Source organism: Amia ocellicauda, chromosome 18 (assembly GCF_036373705.1).
Source record: "Amia ocellicauda isolate fAmiCal2 chromosome 18, fAmiCal2.hap1, whole genome shotgun sequence".
Classification (NCBI taxonomy): Eukaryota; Metazoa; Chordata; class Actinopteri; order Amiiformes; family Amiidae; genus Amia; species Amia ocellicauda.
In genome coordinates, this window is record NC_089867.1 from 25,145,655 (window position 1) to 25,164,194 (window position 18,540).

At 44.6% G+C, this 18,540-nt stretch overlaps 2 protein-coding genes across 3 annotated transcripts in view; one reads left to right on the forward strand and one right to left on the reverse strand.

Moving 5' to 3' along the window:
* The window catches only part of ppih (peptidylprolyl isomerase H (cyclophilin H)), a 32,727-nt gene that overhangs the window by 12,273 nt on the left and 1,914 nt on the right, over positions 1–18,540 (reverse strand). For both annotated transcript variants that reach the window (XM_066691189.1, XM_066691188.1), the window contains exons 2-3: positions 2,139–2,203; positions 618–641 (exon numbers count right to left, since the gene is read on the reverse strand). In XM_066691189.1, the coding sequence (XP_066547286.1) occupies positions 618–641; positions 2,139–2,203 (89 nt within the window). The remainder of the gene's footprint in view (positions 1–617; positions 642–2,138; positions 2,204–18,540) is intronic.
* Positions 12,558–16,621, forward strand: LOC136713761 (probable G-protein coupled receptor 160). Its single transcript, XM_066690974.1, has 2 exons — positions 12,558–12,735; positions 14,265–16,621. Exon 2 carries the CDS (start codon positions 14,296–14,298, stop codon positions 15,400–15,402), a length of 1,107 nt encoding a protein of 368 aa, XP_066547071.1. The 5' UTR covers positions 12,558–12,735; positions 14,265–14,295; the 3' UTR covers positions 15,403–16,621.

Here is an 18,540-nt window from a genome sequence, read left to right on the forward strand (position 1 = left end):
TTCTGCAGCCCAAATCACTCCTATATAAAGTCTTAATGAAAGCCTACTGACATTCTGGGTTTCCCAAGATTGCTGGCTCATATGATCAGGTGTTAGCCCGGCAGGAATAAGGAAAAACAAACTAACAAACCAGATGGTAGCAGAACTTGTGAATGTCAGATTGTCTGAGGTTTTGATTTAATTTAGTGTCAGTTCCTTATTGGTATTTCCCTTAAAATGACTTCCTAGGCAGCTGCTCAGTATGATTTAAAATGTTCAATTAAACTATTTGCTGTAGTTTTACTCCTCTCAGAAGACCCCTCTCGCTAGCACCTTCCCTTTAGACTTCAGTTCCCATCACACTCGCCATTCATGTGGGTTATAATCCTTCCTTGCATTTCTTGTTGCTTCATATGGTGCTACATTTTACTTGACTGTTTAATTTAGACTCTACATGGGGTCTGTTTTAAAAGGCATCACTGTCAGTTGATAGTCTGATTAATAACAATAATAGTGCTAGATAATTCATTCATCTATATATTGTTATAGAAATCCTGTGGACAGTGTGGGCTTCCTCTGCTGAGCACGGGCAGGGTGGTCCGCTTCCCCGACAAGGGCGGGCCGGCACTCTAGCTCACCTGAACTCCCCGGTACAGAACTGCCTGAAAGACAGGAAAAGGAAAAAAAAAATCAAACACACACACGTTATCGTCTATAAAGAGCAGTTTGAATCCTGCAGAATGATTGTTTTCCCGTTCGATTTGTTGGCAACAAACAGCAGCAGAAACAACTGAAGGAGACTAGAGGGGAATATAAATAAATTACAGCAGGGTAGGGTAGATGGCCTATCGTTTGGACGAGGCACACATTTACCATATCTATATATCTATACTGTGTATATTGTGTGTACTATATTACTCACGGCCAGTGTTACAGCTATGAAGTACACATCTGTTTAATCACACAGCCTGTTCTCATTCAGAGGTCTGTACTGCGATCTAGTTCCACACTCGGCACACAATGCATCCTTATTTGAAGTGCTGGTCAGTCAGAGGCCAGTAATCCTCCCTAATGGGCATTAGAGAGTCGGGTAAACCATTTCAAACCGCCCATCTTTACCTATAATCCCCTTTCTTGTCTTTTTGTGAAGTGTACTTTGTGTGACTCTCGGTCAGTCCTCAGGCTTACACTGTTATTCCCCTCCCCGATTAGCAGAGCTCAGACCAGAGTACCCCCTGCCCTGCTGGTTTGAGGTCTTAATTGCTTAATTAAATCCTTAAATTGACCAAACAAAACAATATACAATTCAATTAAGTAATTAAGACCTAGGCTGAAACAAAAAACAGCAGGGCAGGGGGTACTCCAGGATCGGTTTGAAAACCCCTGCTCTAGAGACTGAGCCGGGCCATTCCCGGACACGGATCATGTTGACCCACTGAGGAGTGACTCATGATACAGACAGATAGGTTATCGATACTAAAAGCCTCCTGTCCCCGCCTACCTAAAATCACACCCTGGAGTCGGCTGCTGCCTCTATTCACTGTCAAAACAGATTTCAGCCAATGCACTTGATCCGGATCTGTACCATCTCCCCGAGAGATCGATTGATCACCGAGCGTTTACACTGCCATTTCTGATCCTGATCCAATGCAATGCACTTGATCCGGGTCAGAAATCGCTGTGTAAAAGCGCCTAGTAACTCCATCAGTGAAATACTTCTCGGTGTGCTTTTTCCCTTTTGTTTGCTACACATAAAAATCCAATCCAATTGCAATTCCAATCCCCGTCACAGAGATGCCTGAAAAACCTGCATTGCAGGCCATCTCTCCTGAGGCAGATATTCAGGTTTGCCAGTGTAGATCTCCGAGCAGGAGCTGCCAATAAGATCTCCCTTCCAGCTCACACATGGCCCTAGTCACAATGTTATTAATGCTCGTGTTCGTGTTCGTGCTCGTGTTCGTGCCACGTGACTGAATAGCTGAAGCTCTGCACTGATGGCTGTAGAAATACACTCCGCAGGGCTTTCTGTCACTGTGTGCATCAGATGCCCATGGGGACGTCTCTAGAGAGAGTTGTGCAGAAGATGTTGAGCTGCGGGTCACGTCCCTACAGCGGCCCAGGGCAGGGATGTGACTCGACCGATTCTGCCGAAATCCTACCTGAAATTCTCAGCCGTTTTTGGGACAACATCGGCGAAGAGCTCGATCTTCATCCTGCCCACCTCCTGCGAGGACAAAAGCACAGGCAAATCATTAATCAGGAAACCTGTATCTGAGAACACCTGCAGACACTACACATCTTGGATCAGAACTTTTACCGATCTGCCACTATTGGCTCTCTAAACCCATGAAGGCTATAGTTGGAGAAGTTTGGTCATCAGGGCGCCTGGTTTATTTGAAAGTCTATATCTGACCCATGGGGCACACGTTTCCCTGGATGATGATGGCGAGCTGCTGAGCGCTACCCTTCTGTCATAATATCAGTTGTTTCTTCTTATCACACTTTCAGAGTCTGTTGACAAATGAAGTTCTATAAAGCCAGCTTTACATTCCCACAAAGTACACATCCCTACCTACTTTGTAAATGTTCCCAGTGTTTATTTTTATTTTTGAAATTGCCATCATGAATGTAAACACAACTCGAGGTCTGTTGTAGTTTGGTGGTGTGTGTGCAGTAGCCGCACTGTCTAAATGTTTTAAATGTCTAAATGTTTTGTTCCACAAAAAAAAAAAGTCTGGAATTCTCAGCCACGCAGTGTCACCCACTGTAACCCCCAGGGGAGGGCCTGTGGTGTGCTTGTATTTCTTTACATTTCTTTAACTTTAACTTTCTTTAACAGGGATTGCTGAGGAACTGGAAATGCAGCAAAACGGGTTTTCCTTGAGTAACCAATAAAAAGCAAACATGTTCAGAGAGCGTTCCAGTTTTAGTTTGTAGACAGCAGGAGTTCTTAGGTGTAGCTTGTGTTTGAATGTTTTTTATATTTTATTGTCCTTAACAGTAACAGTGCAGTAATGTAAATAAGTGATTTAAATGGCCAAACTTAAGTGTGCATGTGCATACAGGCAGACAGAATCAGCTTGCACTACTAAATCAAGTAATCAAGATGCAGTGGTTAATCTTCTGTGATTTATTAATCCATTGGCATTAACATTAATTCCATACTCAATAGGATGTGACCAGAGACATTGTGGTGATGAAATCTGACATCTTAAAGGGGAAACAACACGGTTAAATACAAAATACATACAGAAATATACATTATACGCCGATCAGCGTTTCCCATTTGGGGGCCCCAGGCAATTGCCTGGGATGCCTACCCCCTTGCGATGCCCCTGCCGATCAGCCATAACACTATGAGCACTGACAGGTGAAGTGAATAACACTGATCATCTCGTTATCATGGCACATGTCAGTGGGTGGGATATATTAGGCAGCAAGTGAACATTTTGTCCTCAAAGTTGGTAATAGAAGCAGGAAAAAATGGACAAACGTAAGGATCTGAGCGACTTTGACAAGGGCCAAATTGTGATGGCTAGACGACTGGGTCAGAGCATCTCCAAAACTGCAGCTCTTGTGGGGTGTTCCCGGTCTGCAGTGGTCAGTACCTATCAAAAGTGTCCAAGGAAGGAAAAGCGGTGAACCGGCGACCGGGTCATGGGTGGCCAAGGCTCACTGATGCACGTGGGGAGCGAAGGCTGGCCCGTGTGGTCTGATCCAACAGACGACCTACTGTGGATCAAATTGCTGAAAAAGTGAACGCTGGTTCTGATAGAAAGGTGTCAGAACACACAGTGCATCGCAGTTTGATGCGTATGGGGCTGCGTAGCCGCAGACCAGTCAGGGTGCCCATGCTGACCCCTGTCCACTGCTGAAAGCGCCTACAATGGGCACGTGAGCATCAGAACTGGACCACGGAGCAATGGAAGAAGGTGGCCTGGTCTGATGAATCACGAGTTCAAGGTGTTGACTTGGCCTCCAAATTCCCCAGATCTCAATCCAACAGAGCATTTGTGGGATGTGCTGGACAAACAAGTCCGATCCATGGAGGCCCCACCTCGCAACTTACAGGACTTAAAGGATCTGCTGCTAACGTCTTGGTGCCAGATACCACAGCACACCTTCAGAGGTCTAGTGGAGTCCATGCCTCGACGGGTCAGGGCTGTTTTGGTGACAAAACGGTGACCTACACAATATTAGACAGGTAGTCATAATGTTATGGCTGATCAGTGTATTTCATATGTACTAAAAACAAGTACAAAACATAGTGAAGGCTTAGTTATCAATATTACATCGAGGGCTGGTTCCTCTGACCCAAATTAGCACTAGTCTTTTAGTTATTTAGTCTATGTTATTTTAGTCCAATGCTAATCAGGATATATACGACTTAAATCGTATTAATAACAGCTAATAAATAAAGAAGAACAAGACAAATGTGTAATAACCTTTCAGGGCCACAGCAAGTTTTGATCTGTATAATGAATTAAATAAATAAATAGTTGATGTATTTATTACTGTGCAATGGGACTCAATTTGGCAAAGGTGTAAATACTGCCCGATTCAAATGTTAATGTTTTTCCATTGAAAGGCTACTTTAAAATCCAATCCCGTCTCAATGTGTCCGGGTGATCACGGCCCATACAGTCACACTGCCACTGAATTATAATCCAAGTTGCTGTGGGGAAGACAAGGCCTGTGGTTTTGTAGATGTAGTCTTCTCTGCTCTGTTAAGTGTTGAAACGTCACATCCTGAGACACCAAAGTGCTCTCCATTGGGGCGTTTATAGCAGCCATGATTGTGATAAAGGTGACACTTTTAAGGGTCAGAAGTTATTAAAATGATCGAACTGCACAGGAAAATCACAGATGCTTTCCTTAGTCACTCCTACCAACACACAAGCCCATGTAAACCAGTGTTTCTGAAAATGTTTGGGCCCACAGACGACTCAGCTGCCAACATTTCCATGGACCACCCAGCCCCCACCCCTGGTAACAAAACGCATTCGCTCATCTTTAAATACCAGTAATACTAAATGACTCACTCATATTTCTAACAGAGTGTAACAGCAAACGGGTTACTTCAGCCAGTAAGAAATTAAATAGTTAAAACAGAAAATGTGGCATTTATTTAAAATCAGGGTAGTTTGTCTAAATTCATTATTAAATTGAATATCATAAGTACAATAGCGATCCATCTCCAAAACAAAAAGGTATAAACATTGTCATTATTTCTGGATTGCATTAGCCCACGGGCCACCTGGAGGTCCGGCTTGGACCAGTGCTGGATTGAGGACCACACATCGAGAATCACTGATTTAAACCAATCATTTTAGAGACTGTGCTCGTTCCCCTTTAAGTCAAGACATAATGGATTATTTTAACCACTGATCCAGTAAGCCTGGAGGAAACAGTGAACTGGGTGCTTTCTCTAGATTGGTTCAACGGCGATTTACAGTTTTTGAATTATATTTATTTGATAGTTATATTCAGGTAAAAATCAAAGACCCCTTTAAAACAATGTCTTAATGAGGTAATGGAATACATTTTGGTTAGGCAAATTTACAGTTTGCAATCCACAAAACACAGTACACTGATCTGCTCTCTATAGGGGTAATAACTAATGAGAAAAACTGTGAAAGTTTAACCGATGCTTGTGCTCCAGCAGAGCTGCCGCCGCCTGCGGACTCCCTGTGCAAGATAAACATGCACACAGATCCAGGCCATTTGCTGTTCAACCCTACAGTTTCTCTTTCCCAGCACCATAAACTAATATGAATTAGATCCTGCCTCGGTATTTAGTCCTTATCTGGGGGTGACCTAGCAACTTGGAAGATCTAAAATGACAACTGCCAAAGACACACGCTTTACATGTACAAACCGCATTGAAATTAAGTGCCTTTTAAAATAACAAGCATCGCAGGAACCCGGAAGAGAACCATTGTAAACAAAAAAACAAACTCCCCCTGGGTCTGTCAATACTTTCTGTGGTTGAAACTTCAGGATACCACGAGATTTATTTCCAGTTACTTCACACTGCTTTCCATGCCAGGAATTGAAAGAGGTACGAGAGCAAATCAAGGTAAACACTTCCTCCTGGCTTCCATTCCATGACAATAGGGGTTGGGTGTACCTTCCCTCAGGCTCCTACTTCTGATTGCTCTCCAGTCCCTCAAAGATTAACTTTGCATACTCTGCCAGACTTAGTGACAGTTGCACTACTGAGAAAATATATTCTTTCTTCTGACAGCTGTAAGTAAATCCATCAACAGCACGGCCCTCCCTGCTATTGTAAACGAGGACTTGCATCTCTGCCCTGGAGAAAGCAGGGAAGTTGTGTGTTTGAGAGTTTAGAATCAGGGCAGAACAGAAGGGAATTGTAAATTTTACAAAAGGATTTACAAAGTGCTTTGCAGAGTTTGGCTACAAGGGTGAGATAGGAAATACGCGGTACACGACCGTAGTGCCAGGAATCCAACTGCATTAGTGCGGACATTTGTGCATGTCTGTGGGAAAACCTCAAAGACTCCCCCCCGCGGCGCACTGTGATTGAGCGTGCTGTGCCCCTGGAAATGAACAGTGTAAGCCTGAAGCTGCACCAGCTACAAAGCAGTGTGGAGGGGGCTGGGCCAGGCAGCCTCGCCAATGAAAAGCCCCACTTGTCCTCTAAGGGTCAGGGCTCCAAGGCCGTGCGAGGGACATCCAATCATTTTGTCTAAGCAACTCCAATGCACGAATCTCAGATCTCAAGTAACAGCGTCTGCCGTCCTCAGAAAAGCAAGGGATGTGGTTTGGTCCAGGATAACAGGAGGCAGCTCTGATCACAGGCCCGGGAACACACCTGCGGAGGGACGTCCAGCAAAGGACAGCAGAAGACAGGTAAAGGTTTCCTCTTAATGGCTAGGAGCATCGGAGATCGGTAGTAAAAGGGCCATTGGTTTCTTCGGTGCGTCCAGTAGGGAGAGTAGATATAAATATCTTTGGGAGATCGTTTGTAAGAGATGGCCGCTTCAAACAGGAGAGGGCTTTACCTCTCGTCTCGGTCAAGGCACTGTGTTTTTGTGTAACGTGAACAGTATGCTGGGAAGGGCAGTGTTCAAAATGTCAGGAGTCAAATCTGGAGTCAAGAGCCTTTAATTATATTGTGCATTGCTTGTGTTAGGATTAGTGTCTGATGAAACAGCCACGCAGAGTCAAGATAGGTAACCCAGCATGGAGGATAAAGGATAAATCGAACAGAAGGACAGTGCTATTTAACATTGATCAAAGAGGAAAGAAACACAACTAAAGATCTTCAGCTGAGCAATCTGTGCCGTGTTTAAGATTGGAGAACAATTGCACTAATTTTATGCTTGCATGTTTTGTTAAACATATTCAGGCAGCTGGTTTGAAGTATAATATCCACTTTGTTCTCTGATCTTATGTTGAGAAAGAATGTAATACTGTACAATCAAAACAATAGGCATCAGACGGGCAACTGAGGAAAATACTAAACAATTTACACACTGTACCGACACAGCCTCCCCACATGAGGACCAGCTTCAGAGGCAGCCGAGACACACTGTGAGCTCTTTGTCTTTCAAATGAAAGAATAAATTGTGCATGACAGTAGCCACCTACAAAAACACAGAAAACTGCATTTAAGGATATGAATTTTTTACCACTTAAAAGGGAATAGGATTGGTTATTGAATTTCAAAAAATTTTATAAAAAAAAAACACCAAACCCAATTTGTCCATAAGAATCTCTAAATGGATACACAGAGAATCTCGGCTGATTTCTTTGAAGCTAGCACTGTTAATCATGCTGATAATTTAGCTCAATTACAAAAGCAGTGCAGGGATCCTGTTTGCAGAACAGGATGCTGCAGACACAAGACCCAGGCTAGATGCAGAGAAATAAAGTGGCTGTACAAGACACCAAGCACAAAAGAGAGCATGCATGAACTAACACCTTAGCCTTATGCATCCACCAGTGACCAGATGCAGACAGTCATGCAGTGGAAAAGTGTTTTTGTGCATGGTAGCATTCAATTTAAAGCAGCCAGGGTCTATTCCGACAACATACTTGGACACATGCGTCGTGTGGCCCGTGTTGTGCAAACATAGGATTGCCAGGGAGGCACTGGATACAGGACTATTTGCACACAGACTGTAAACACAAGCACTGCCACCCAGGGATTAAAGGGGTACAGAAGACAACTCTTTAAGATAATAAACCACTCCATGACAGCCAGAGACTGAGAAGAGCTGACAGATAATAATAATAAATCCTATTTCTTAGCAGACGCCCTTATTCAGAGGGCTCAAATGCTCAAATATAAGAGCAATACACAGTGCAATAATGCAGTGCAGTTCAAGGCATAATGCAATTTACACAAGTGTATAGGAGATATATAGTAAACAATATATAAAGAATATATACACCAATCAGCCATAAAATGACAGCTGACAGTGAATAACACTCATAATCTCGTTATCATGGCACCTGTCAGTGGGTGGGATATATTAGGCAGCAAGTGAACATTTTGTCCTCAAAGTTGATGTGTTAGAAGCAGGAAAAATGGACAAGCGTAAGGATCTGAGTGACTTTGACAAGGACCACATTGTGATGGCTAGACGACTAGGTCAGAGCATCTCCAAAACTGCAGCACTTGTGGGGTGTTCCCGGTCTGCAGTGGTCAGTACCTATCAAAAGTGTCCAAGGAAGGAAAAGCGGTGAACCGGTGACAGGGTCATGGGGGGCCAAGGCTCATTGATGCACGTGGGGAGCAAAGGCTGGCCCGTGTGGTCCGATCCAACAGACGAGCTACTGTAGCTCAAATTGCTGAAAAAGTGAATGCTGGTTCTGATAGAAAGGTGTCAGAACACACAGTGCATCGCAGTTTGTTGCGTATGGGGCTGCGTAGCCGCAGACCAGTCAGGGTGCCCATGCTGACCCCTGTCCACTGCCGAAAGCGCCTACAATGGGCACGTGAGCATCAGAACTGGACCACGGAGCAATGGAAGAAGGTGGTCTGGTCTGATGAATCACGTTTTCTTTTACATCACGTGGATGGAATGGTTTGAGGAACACAACAACAAGTTCAAGGTGTTGACTTGGCCTCCAAATTCCCCAGATCTCAATCCAATCGAGCATCTGTGGGATGTGCTGGACAAACAAGTCCGTTCCATGGAGGCCCCACCTCGCAACTTACAGGACTTAAAGGATCTGCTGCTAACGTCTTGGTGCCAGATACCACAGCACACCTTCAGAGGTCTAGTGGAGTCCATGCCTCGACGGGTCAGGGCTGTTTTGACTGCAAAAGGGGGACCTACACAATATTAGGCAGGTGGTCAGAATGTTATGGCTGATCGGTGTATAAAAGATTGTAAAAGCTAATAAGTGCAGATATTAAAGTTAAGAGCTAAGGGAAAGGGGGGAAGGGGAAATCAGAGTTGGGGTTGATTCCATTAATTCAGCTCCAATGCAATTCGCGCTCTCATCCAATTCCTTCAGTTCAGATAGAAGTGCAATTCCAGGGATGGGGTAAATCCCACCAGTTCAACTCCAATTCCATCCCCTCTGTACATTCACTTCTTCAATTAAATTCCTCCAATTCCCATTCCATCCCTTAGTTAAATAAAAAAAAGTTGCTGCTCCTTTGCAGAATTCAAATGGAACTGACAATTCCAGACCCTTATAAATGCCAATTCCAATTCCATTCATACTCAGAATTATTGTGATGCGTCTCAATTCCAGTTCATAATCCATTCCACACTCAGACCTGTGAAATTTAATTCAATTCAGAATTGACCCCAACTCATGTATTGTTCATTTATATTGTATGTAGATGATATTGTCCCCCTGGATAAGGGCATCTGCTAAGAACTGTAGCCTAACAGTAGCCTTAGCTGATGCTTTTATCTAAAGCCACTTACAATGGTTGGCCATTCTGACAGCTGGGTTTCACAAGAGCAATCTGGATGATCTACCTCAAGGGTACAACAGTGGTGTTTACCTGCGGACACCCAGCCCTTGGCACCGCTGCCATGCCGGTATCACTTCCTCACACGTGGTGCTGTCGTGTCCGAACACATCCTGCAGCACCAGCTGTCAGTTCCTTTCTCTCACTTGCAACGCTATCACTTAAGTGGAAAAACCAGTTCATTCGCCACCTGAATCACACAATCCTCAATAGGTCTGCAAACCACCACCCCCAATTACTCTGTTACGCCTTGCATACCTGGCTATTCATCTCAGTTTTATTCAGTCAATTGGGTCACGACGCATTAGACAAAGTCTTACAGAATTCATGCAATTCAACAACGTACAATTAAAACACTACAGTTGGGAACTTCCTTCTCAGAACTGCGATCCTGCTGGTTCCACCCGGTGCACAGACATCGGACAGCCTTCGACTGGCTCACTAAGAGCAGGGGGTCTCACCTGTTTCACTGCACCTTAGGGGATTGAAAAAGCAAGGCCTAAAAAGAACCGCCCACTTAAACTAAAGTTTCTGCTTTCCTTTGTTGCAGTAGGAGCTCGATTCAATTCAATTTAATTCAAAAGTCTTCATGGCATACATCAGGATTGCGAAGGCATTGATATACAGGTCCAGGCTGACTATAAATAATACATACCATAATTATACACTGGAGACTTAAACAGATGTTGACAGCTGGGCTCAAATTCACGAGCGGTGGTTGGCAGGGGAGGCTTAATTAAGTTTCCATACTATACATTCATTTGCATTCACTACCGCTGGTTTTGAGGGGAAGGTTAATGCCGTCCTCTGCTTCAGAAACACGATGAGTGAGTGAGCTGCCCAGTAATGTTGTATTTTTCTGTTTTATATAACATAATAACTGGTCAGATTCGCCTTCATTCCGTAGACCAGGGGACCGCAATGGGCATGACATCCCCATCGAGGGAACTCGACTCTGGGCAACGTCATCACTAAGGCACGCAATATAAACATTTTAGAACATGTTACAATTTTTTAAATAAAGGTTATTACTAAGCACAATATATACAATATATATATATAATATTATATATTGTGGAGTCGTGGGGGAGGGGGAATGCTCTATAGTTTTAAATCGATGTTACATTTCCAAGATCTGTGACATCTGTACTGGTGCCATGCAGTGGTGTGTGGTATGTGTTCAGCAGTGGTCAGTTATGAAAGCATAACACTTCTACACAGTCACACTTGTGTTCTTTTCTGTGAAAGTTTTATAGTTTTAACTGCAGCTGGTGTTTTGTCAACTTGTATTAAGTTTGGCTGTTGTGTTCTTGGTCTGATTATTAAATAAGTTTGCACATTTTATATGATTGCTAGTATGAGTTTAATATCAGTAAAAATGCATTATTCTCTGGAGTTCTCTGGAGAAAATGGGCTCTACACTTTCTAATTGGCTACCAAATTTGAAAATCTAGGAGCCAAAAGCAGCTCTGAGCCCTGGACAGACATATTTACATTGCTTATTTTTAGATGTGAACTAAGTGTTTTTTGCACAATGTACACAGTGTCCTGGATGTGGATTGCTCAGTCTGGCTGTTGGTTTGTTTGCTCAAGCTCGATGTGTGTTTGCCAAACTGTTAAGTGTGCAGCTATGGTCACTGAAACACCCAAAACCACTGAGGAGCTACACACCCATCAATAACTGAACACAGTTCCCAGCACACCTTGCAAAGAGGTGCCTTATGCCTCAGGTGGGCGTCGTTACATGCTCTGGAGGGGGCCATCCTGACGCCATACCTCCCAGTCCCTTGTGTTTTTAAACAGGAGCATCGGAGCCGAGGGTCATCATTCATTTATTGCCGTTTCCTGCTAGCTTTATCACAACACAGGGTACTATCCCCTGAGCAGGAATATTTTGGAGCCCCCCCCCAAAAACAGTCAGTTTTTGGGACTGGAAACTCTCCTATTATAGAAGGACAGAATCAACAAGTTTTTAAAATAAAAAATAAACTACAAACTTTCTACAACTCTTGAGAAATGTGTTCAATTTTATTTGCTACAATGTGTTGCATGTATCGTGTTTAGTAGTAGATAAATTAATGGGCCGAGGTGTGGGGGCTGAGGAAGCGTATTTACCCGATTGGGAGTTGTGGCCTCAATGTGTGAGACTTGAGAGCTAGGTTTACCGCACTCTATTTTCAGATATATATTTTTATACAAAGGTTGTGTTGTGGAGACAGCCACTCTGCACAATCCTCTCTATTTTTTAATGTTTTGTTCAGTTACTTTTGAAAACAACAACTTATTTTTGAGCAGCTGTGCGTTTTATATTTAACGATGGCTAAATAAAAAGTTGTCCTGTGGGTTGGCGGATCAGAGAAGCAGTTAGACGGCTCGCTGGGACACAGTGGGAGGCTACAGCTCTCCTGGACAGGTGTATGTTACCCGAGATCGGCCTATTGTAGATGGCTTGGTGACTGTTGAGCAGAATTGCCTCAGCAAAGAAAAACAAGCTCATCGTGTGCAGCACTGCACCTGTCCCCCTGCGGGCGGCCGCGCCTCTGTCAGCCAGGCCAATGGCAGGGCGGAGGGTGTGTCTGAGCTCCGCTCCTGGGAGCTCCCCAGGCAAGAAAAGAGCAGGCGGTGTGCACAAGGCAGAGCAGAGTGTGTAGTGCAGTCCACTGGCTCCTCACTGACAGCAACACAACCACAGCATGCAGCTCGCCTTCGCCACAGTGGTCTAAAGAAGAGATCCTCCTGGAGACGGGCTGTGCTTGGCCACGAAGAGAGGATATTACACATTTCTGAACAAGGTCTGTATAATCTTATGCAAGGGGAAAACGGTTATGAATCCTAGAAACCTGCTAAGGGGATACTGTCCTCTCACACATCCAAGCGTTTGAAATGCATGTTTGACATTCCACTTGCATTGCCGTCTCCTGAGAATCTGATTGTTTATATCGTAGGGCATGTTTGATAGGTTTTGCAAATGATGCAAATGTGTAAGCAAAGTATATTTCCTCTTCTGCATGTGTTGGTATCATGAAGTTTACTGCATCACAGAGAGAGGTCTGCTGTTCAGCATGTTGGAGGAACTGCTGCATGTTTTTGGCAAGAGCGACATCGGTGCTGCTCATGGTTCAGTAAAAGCATTTGAAATATCTCAACAAAGCAAAATGACACATTCACATGACTATTTCTAGCACTGATTGTGGTGATGTACTACACATTTTGAAGTTACACGTCAGGCAACGTTCTCCCTCACTACATATCTTCATGAATACAGAACTCCATGGGTTGAAAGTCAGATCTACAGAGATTTGGGGGAGAGGGAATTATTGTTTTCCAGTTATAAGACGGTTTTGCACTGTGACATGATCCTTTAATCTTCCAATGTATTGTTTTAACACTGTTTTAACACTGTTAACAGTAGCTGTTCAGTCTCTACATGTATACGGTTATATTAAAACAAAAACAAAAAAGTTTTAATATAAATACAATAAAAAAAATGTACTTCTGTTTTGGAAAATAACTCTAAAATGATTGCAGACCCATTCTTTTTAGATATATATATATATATATATATATATAATATTATTTTTATATATATATATATATATATATATATATAATAATATATATGTGTTGTTGAGATTTGAGGAAACTGGTTACACATCTCTTAAACGATACACAGAAGACTTACACAACCTAGGTAGCGACCACAATACGTGCTCAATGGTATGCAACAGTTTTACTTATTTTGTTGCTCAGATATATATTAATGTACTTCCTTGTACAGTCTCTTGCATACTGCCCAAAGCAGGACAGGAAACATTCAAATAAAGATCGGGTGTCAGATTTTAACTTGCTGGCTTTCTCAGGAATAATGGATGTTTACTGGAGGTCTTAGACGTCTTTGTCAACGGATCTTAAACAATGCAACGTAGGCCTCTCCTGGGGGGGCGAGATGAAAAACTGAAAACTCTCCCCCCTTCTGAAAGAGTGATAAGCCGGCAGGGAATCCTGACCCAGGGTGTGGCCAAGTCCCCTGAGACTTGAGTCATCTTCCTACATGGCACTCGCTTATTCTTTCAGCTGCCTCCTGTTGAGCTTTCCCCAATCCCCACAGAATATCAGTCCAGTCCGCACAGCCACACTTCAGAAATCAGGTGAGGGGAGCACGGGATTCAGTGCAGGATAATCCCACAGGCCCCAATTACATAAAGCGATGCGTGCTAATTAACTAACTGACATTTGGTAACAGAGATGGCTGTGAGGTTTACGGTGAGCAGATTGACACTGGAGCATGTTGTGAGTGAGTCTCTCTCTCTCTCTCTCGTAGGGCTGCCACGGGGGGCAAAGACACTGACAGGATGTGTGTGAATGGCGAGCACACGTGGCAGATGATGGCAATCCTGAAGACGGAGATCGGCCAGCGCATGGTGGAGGACAACACGCTGCAGTTCCTGGGCGTCCTGCTGTTCAAGGTGCTGCTCAACTGCCTGCTGTTTGCGTCCAACTTCCGCCGGGCCAGCAGCTGCTTCCTGGGCTTCTTCTGCGTCTCGCTCTTCCTGGCCGACTTGGCCATGGTATGCGGTGTGTTGGCAGTGCAGTTCAGCAGGGACAGCGAACTGTACCTGCCCGAGCTCATGTGCTCCATCCTGGCCCACAGCTCCACCATGTACCAGCAGCTGCCCCTGCCAGTGCTGCTCCTGGGGCTGCTGGACTACACCATCAACATGCACCGCCACTTCCACCCCCTGACCCCCTGCCGGGCGGGGCTGTACTGCACGCAGGTGCTGCTGGTGTGGGCCTATGCCAGCTGGTTCTCCTACAACCACAGCATCTCCATCCTCCTGGAGGGAAGCCTTGCGGACGGCCGCACAGCCATCTTCTGCCCCGTGCTGGACTGCAAGGCGGCGCTCTACTGCTGCCTGGCTGCAGCTCTGGCCGCTGGCGCTGTGCTGCTGTTTTTCTGGAGGGAGCTGCCGCTGCTGTGCCGCGTGATGCACCGGCTGGGGCTGTTCCACGAGGAGCTGGAGAACTTGGTCCACAGCAAGCCGCCCCACCGCTACAGCCAGCTGCCCGAGGAGGGGCACGGGGAGTTGGGAAAGTGCGCCGAGCAGGTGGGACAGTGGCAGAGGCCTCCACTCCTCCTCAGCATCACCATGGGCTACACACTCAGCTGGATGGCCTTCCTGCTGATCAACATCATGTGTGTGCTCGTGGACTTCGCCGTGCCCTCCTACATCAGCGTCAACATCCTGTGGACGATGTGCTTCAACAGCCTGCTGACCGGCCTGACCTTCTGGGCCCGCAGCCAGCGGACGATCTCCAGCACCGACCTCCCCGAGGATATCTGCAACTGGACTTTCTACTGGCACATGAGCCGGAAGACCAGCCCCACGTCCCTGGAGCAGATCTCCACGGGCATCTACACGCTGTCCGACAAGACGCACAAGAACCCCTCACTGGTGTGACCCAATGGGTCCGCTGTGCACATGACAGTTAGAAAGTGTTGAAATGATCCGTGCCTGGCTGACTCTTTGACACGCATCAGGGCGAGCCAGCTTGACGCGAGTGTCAGGCGTCACTCAGGAACGGAGGTCTACGAGGTCCCATCTGCACTCAAGGCATGCCCTTCCGCCCAGAGAAACTCTCAGCCACCCTGACTGCCTGAATGGAGTTGATTGACTAACTGCATTTTTAAACTCGTGGGATATGGTCACTAGATCATCTGCGGTTCTAAACAATGCACATTCCACCCCATTGGGAGAAGCCAGGTGTTTACAGTTTTGCCTTGTTATGGTACAGGACCAAAAAGAAAAACACAAACACCACCACAAAAAAATTCTTAAGATCATTCTGTCCAGCAAAAAATGATAAAAATGCATTTATCTCAAAGAGAGAGACTGATGAACTTTGGGCCTGTGCAACTGGAAATGAAACATCACTGTCCCTTTAAGAGAGGATTCCTTCTGCTCTCATAATGAGAGGAAGATCACACTTGGTTACAGACATGTTTGTAGCAGATTCCTCAAATGACACTAAAACCACCCTGGGTGTGTTACTTCATGGCACACATTTAGAGAACTAAAGAGAGAACAGTGTCCTGCTTATCTGGTCCACCTTCTGTGTAAAGCTGTGTACATATTTTCACAATCCTACGGCTGTTTGTGCTCAGGAGGGGAAGTCGCTCACAGCCCCAGGACGCTGTGCCTGACTGGCCCTTAAGGGTGGCCTGAGCGATTTTCACTGTAGGAGCTTTCAGGTTATTTTGAATGTTCACACAAACCAGCAAATGGCACAGGGTCAGCTGACCTAATAAGCAGACAACACTTGAAACAGTACACATAGACAAAAAAGGATGTGACAAAGAGCCAAGAGTTTTACAGTTTTGTTTTGTTCTTTTACTAAGGAATGTGGGTATTTTCCCTCATACTCTCTCCATAGTTGCTGTTAATACATAATCAATCACTCAAGCTGTGCATTACATTGTGATAAAGGGTCTGGGGGCATAATTTTGTTTTCTGTGCTCTTCTGCGGTGCTTCTTACGAAGGTGAAAGAGTTCTTTAGCAGTAGCATTGTCTGGGTGCTCATACAGGACAAGGTTTACACACACTGTCTCAGGAGAGGCCTGTCTGTGGAGGTATAGTTGTGCTATACTTCCTTAATAAAAACTCAAAGTACCGACCAGAGTCCACTTGTCCTTTGATCACTGTTTGTACTTCCAGATTGCACCGTGATTGTCGCTGTGAACAACCATGTGATGCATGAACCACTGCCTGAAGCTTTGTCCTTGATTGCTTGACTTACTGTTTACAGGTTTTGATCCTTCTCCCGCTATTGAGTGTACATAGGTTTTTGGTTAGTTTTGTTGTAAAAGACAGGGGCCACTTGACACACAAGACCATCTCCAGGGTATCTCTTACAGCTTGAAGGTACAAATAAAATAAAACAAAATGTACACACTCGTGTTTTCAGTGCAATTGTCTGGAGGCTGTAGATAGCATGCCTTGGAAAATCAGTGGTTCGCAACACCTCCTTCCACATTGCAACAATGGTGCGATTAAGACTGGAACAGGAAGTAAAGGTGCAGATATTGCATTTACTTCCTGCTGGGCTGGCTATGTTCATTGTCAGCTCAGAATCAGATCCGCTCTCCCCTTCAAGCTGTGGGGTTGTGAACCGCCTGCGTCTCAGACCCTCACGCTTCAGACGGGGTTTGTTGGACGCCTGTGATGATCAACCACTGAGGTCAAGCCTCCAGGCTGCTCAGTCGATATCTGAAATCTCTTATGTTCTTCCACGATTCATACAAAATGCATATGGGACACACACCAAAGAATGATCACCCCCCCAACACACACACATGGCCAATACTCCCTAGTGAACAAACACAGGGTGCAATCTAAGATATGTCTGGCCTCCAGTTTCAGAATCACATGCGATAGGCTAGGTCATATGTTCGACCGATTAAGAGTCTTCGCCCCAGATGCGTTGATGAACTCCCAGCGTCCCAATGTGGTCCCAACGGCCGTTTCTGTGTGTGCACAGCTCCTGGCAAATAGACATTTCTGAGAGAAACCAAGACAACCTCAGCTACTGTTTACTTTTTAACTTGGAAACAAATACATTATTTAAAAAAAGCAGCCTTATCTGCACAGGTACAACACTCTGGTGAAGCTAAACAGCTCGTGCAAAGTGTAAATAGAAATCTATGAGCCTCCAAGTCAACCGTAGACCTCTGTCACCTGCTAAAGGTCTTAGTCAGCAGGTAGGTGTGCAGCAAGGTCTAACAACTAATAAAAAAACGGAAAGCAAGCTAAAATAAATATTGTGAAGTACTTGAAGTGCAATTAACTACTCTCCCTGCGCTCCTCACAGCCACACAGTGGAGTCCAGCTCAATGTCACGGACTGAGAGTGCAGGTGGAAGTGGAGCTCAAAAGCTGCAAACAATGAAAGTGTATATTCTGAAAACCAAACCTGATTTTGTACTCCTTTGTTAGGAGAAGTAAAGCTCACGTCTCTAATGCAGACATTAGGCAGCACAATTATTATTATTATTATTATTTTTGTCATTTAGCTGACGGTCTTATCCAGGGCGACTTACATTTGTACCCATTTATACAGCTGTGTATTTCACTGGAGCAATCTAAGTGAAGTACCTGCTCAAGGGTACAACAGCACTGCCCACCCGGGATTTGAACCCACAACCTTCCAGTCATGAGTCCAGAGCAATACATACAGTTTGTATTAATGGAATACGGCAACTAGCCTGTTTTGGGCTGAGATGTGCTTATTTCAATCAATATTATATTAGAAATAAATAGGATAAACATTATTATTATTATTATTATTAATAGAATCAATTCATTAGGAATCTTGTGGCTTACTTTGTCTTTCATTGCTGGAGTCCGGGCATCTGTGAACACTGAATATTAAAGTATTCGAGAAACCGGCGTCAATGCAGGATTAAATATTGCATCAAAATGAGTGCAAGGGGTTAACAAGAACTCTTTGAAAATTATATATTCAAATATATGCACAGTAGGCAGCACACTGGGCTACTAAATGGCATAATACTAATGTTATTGATGAGGAAAAAGATATAC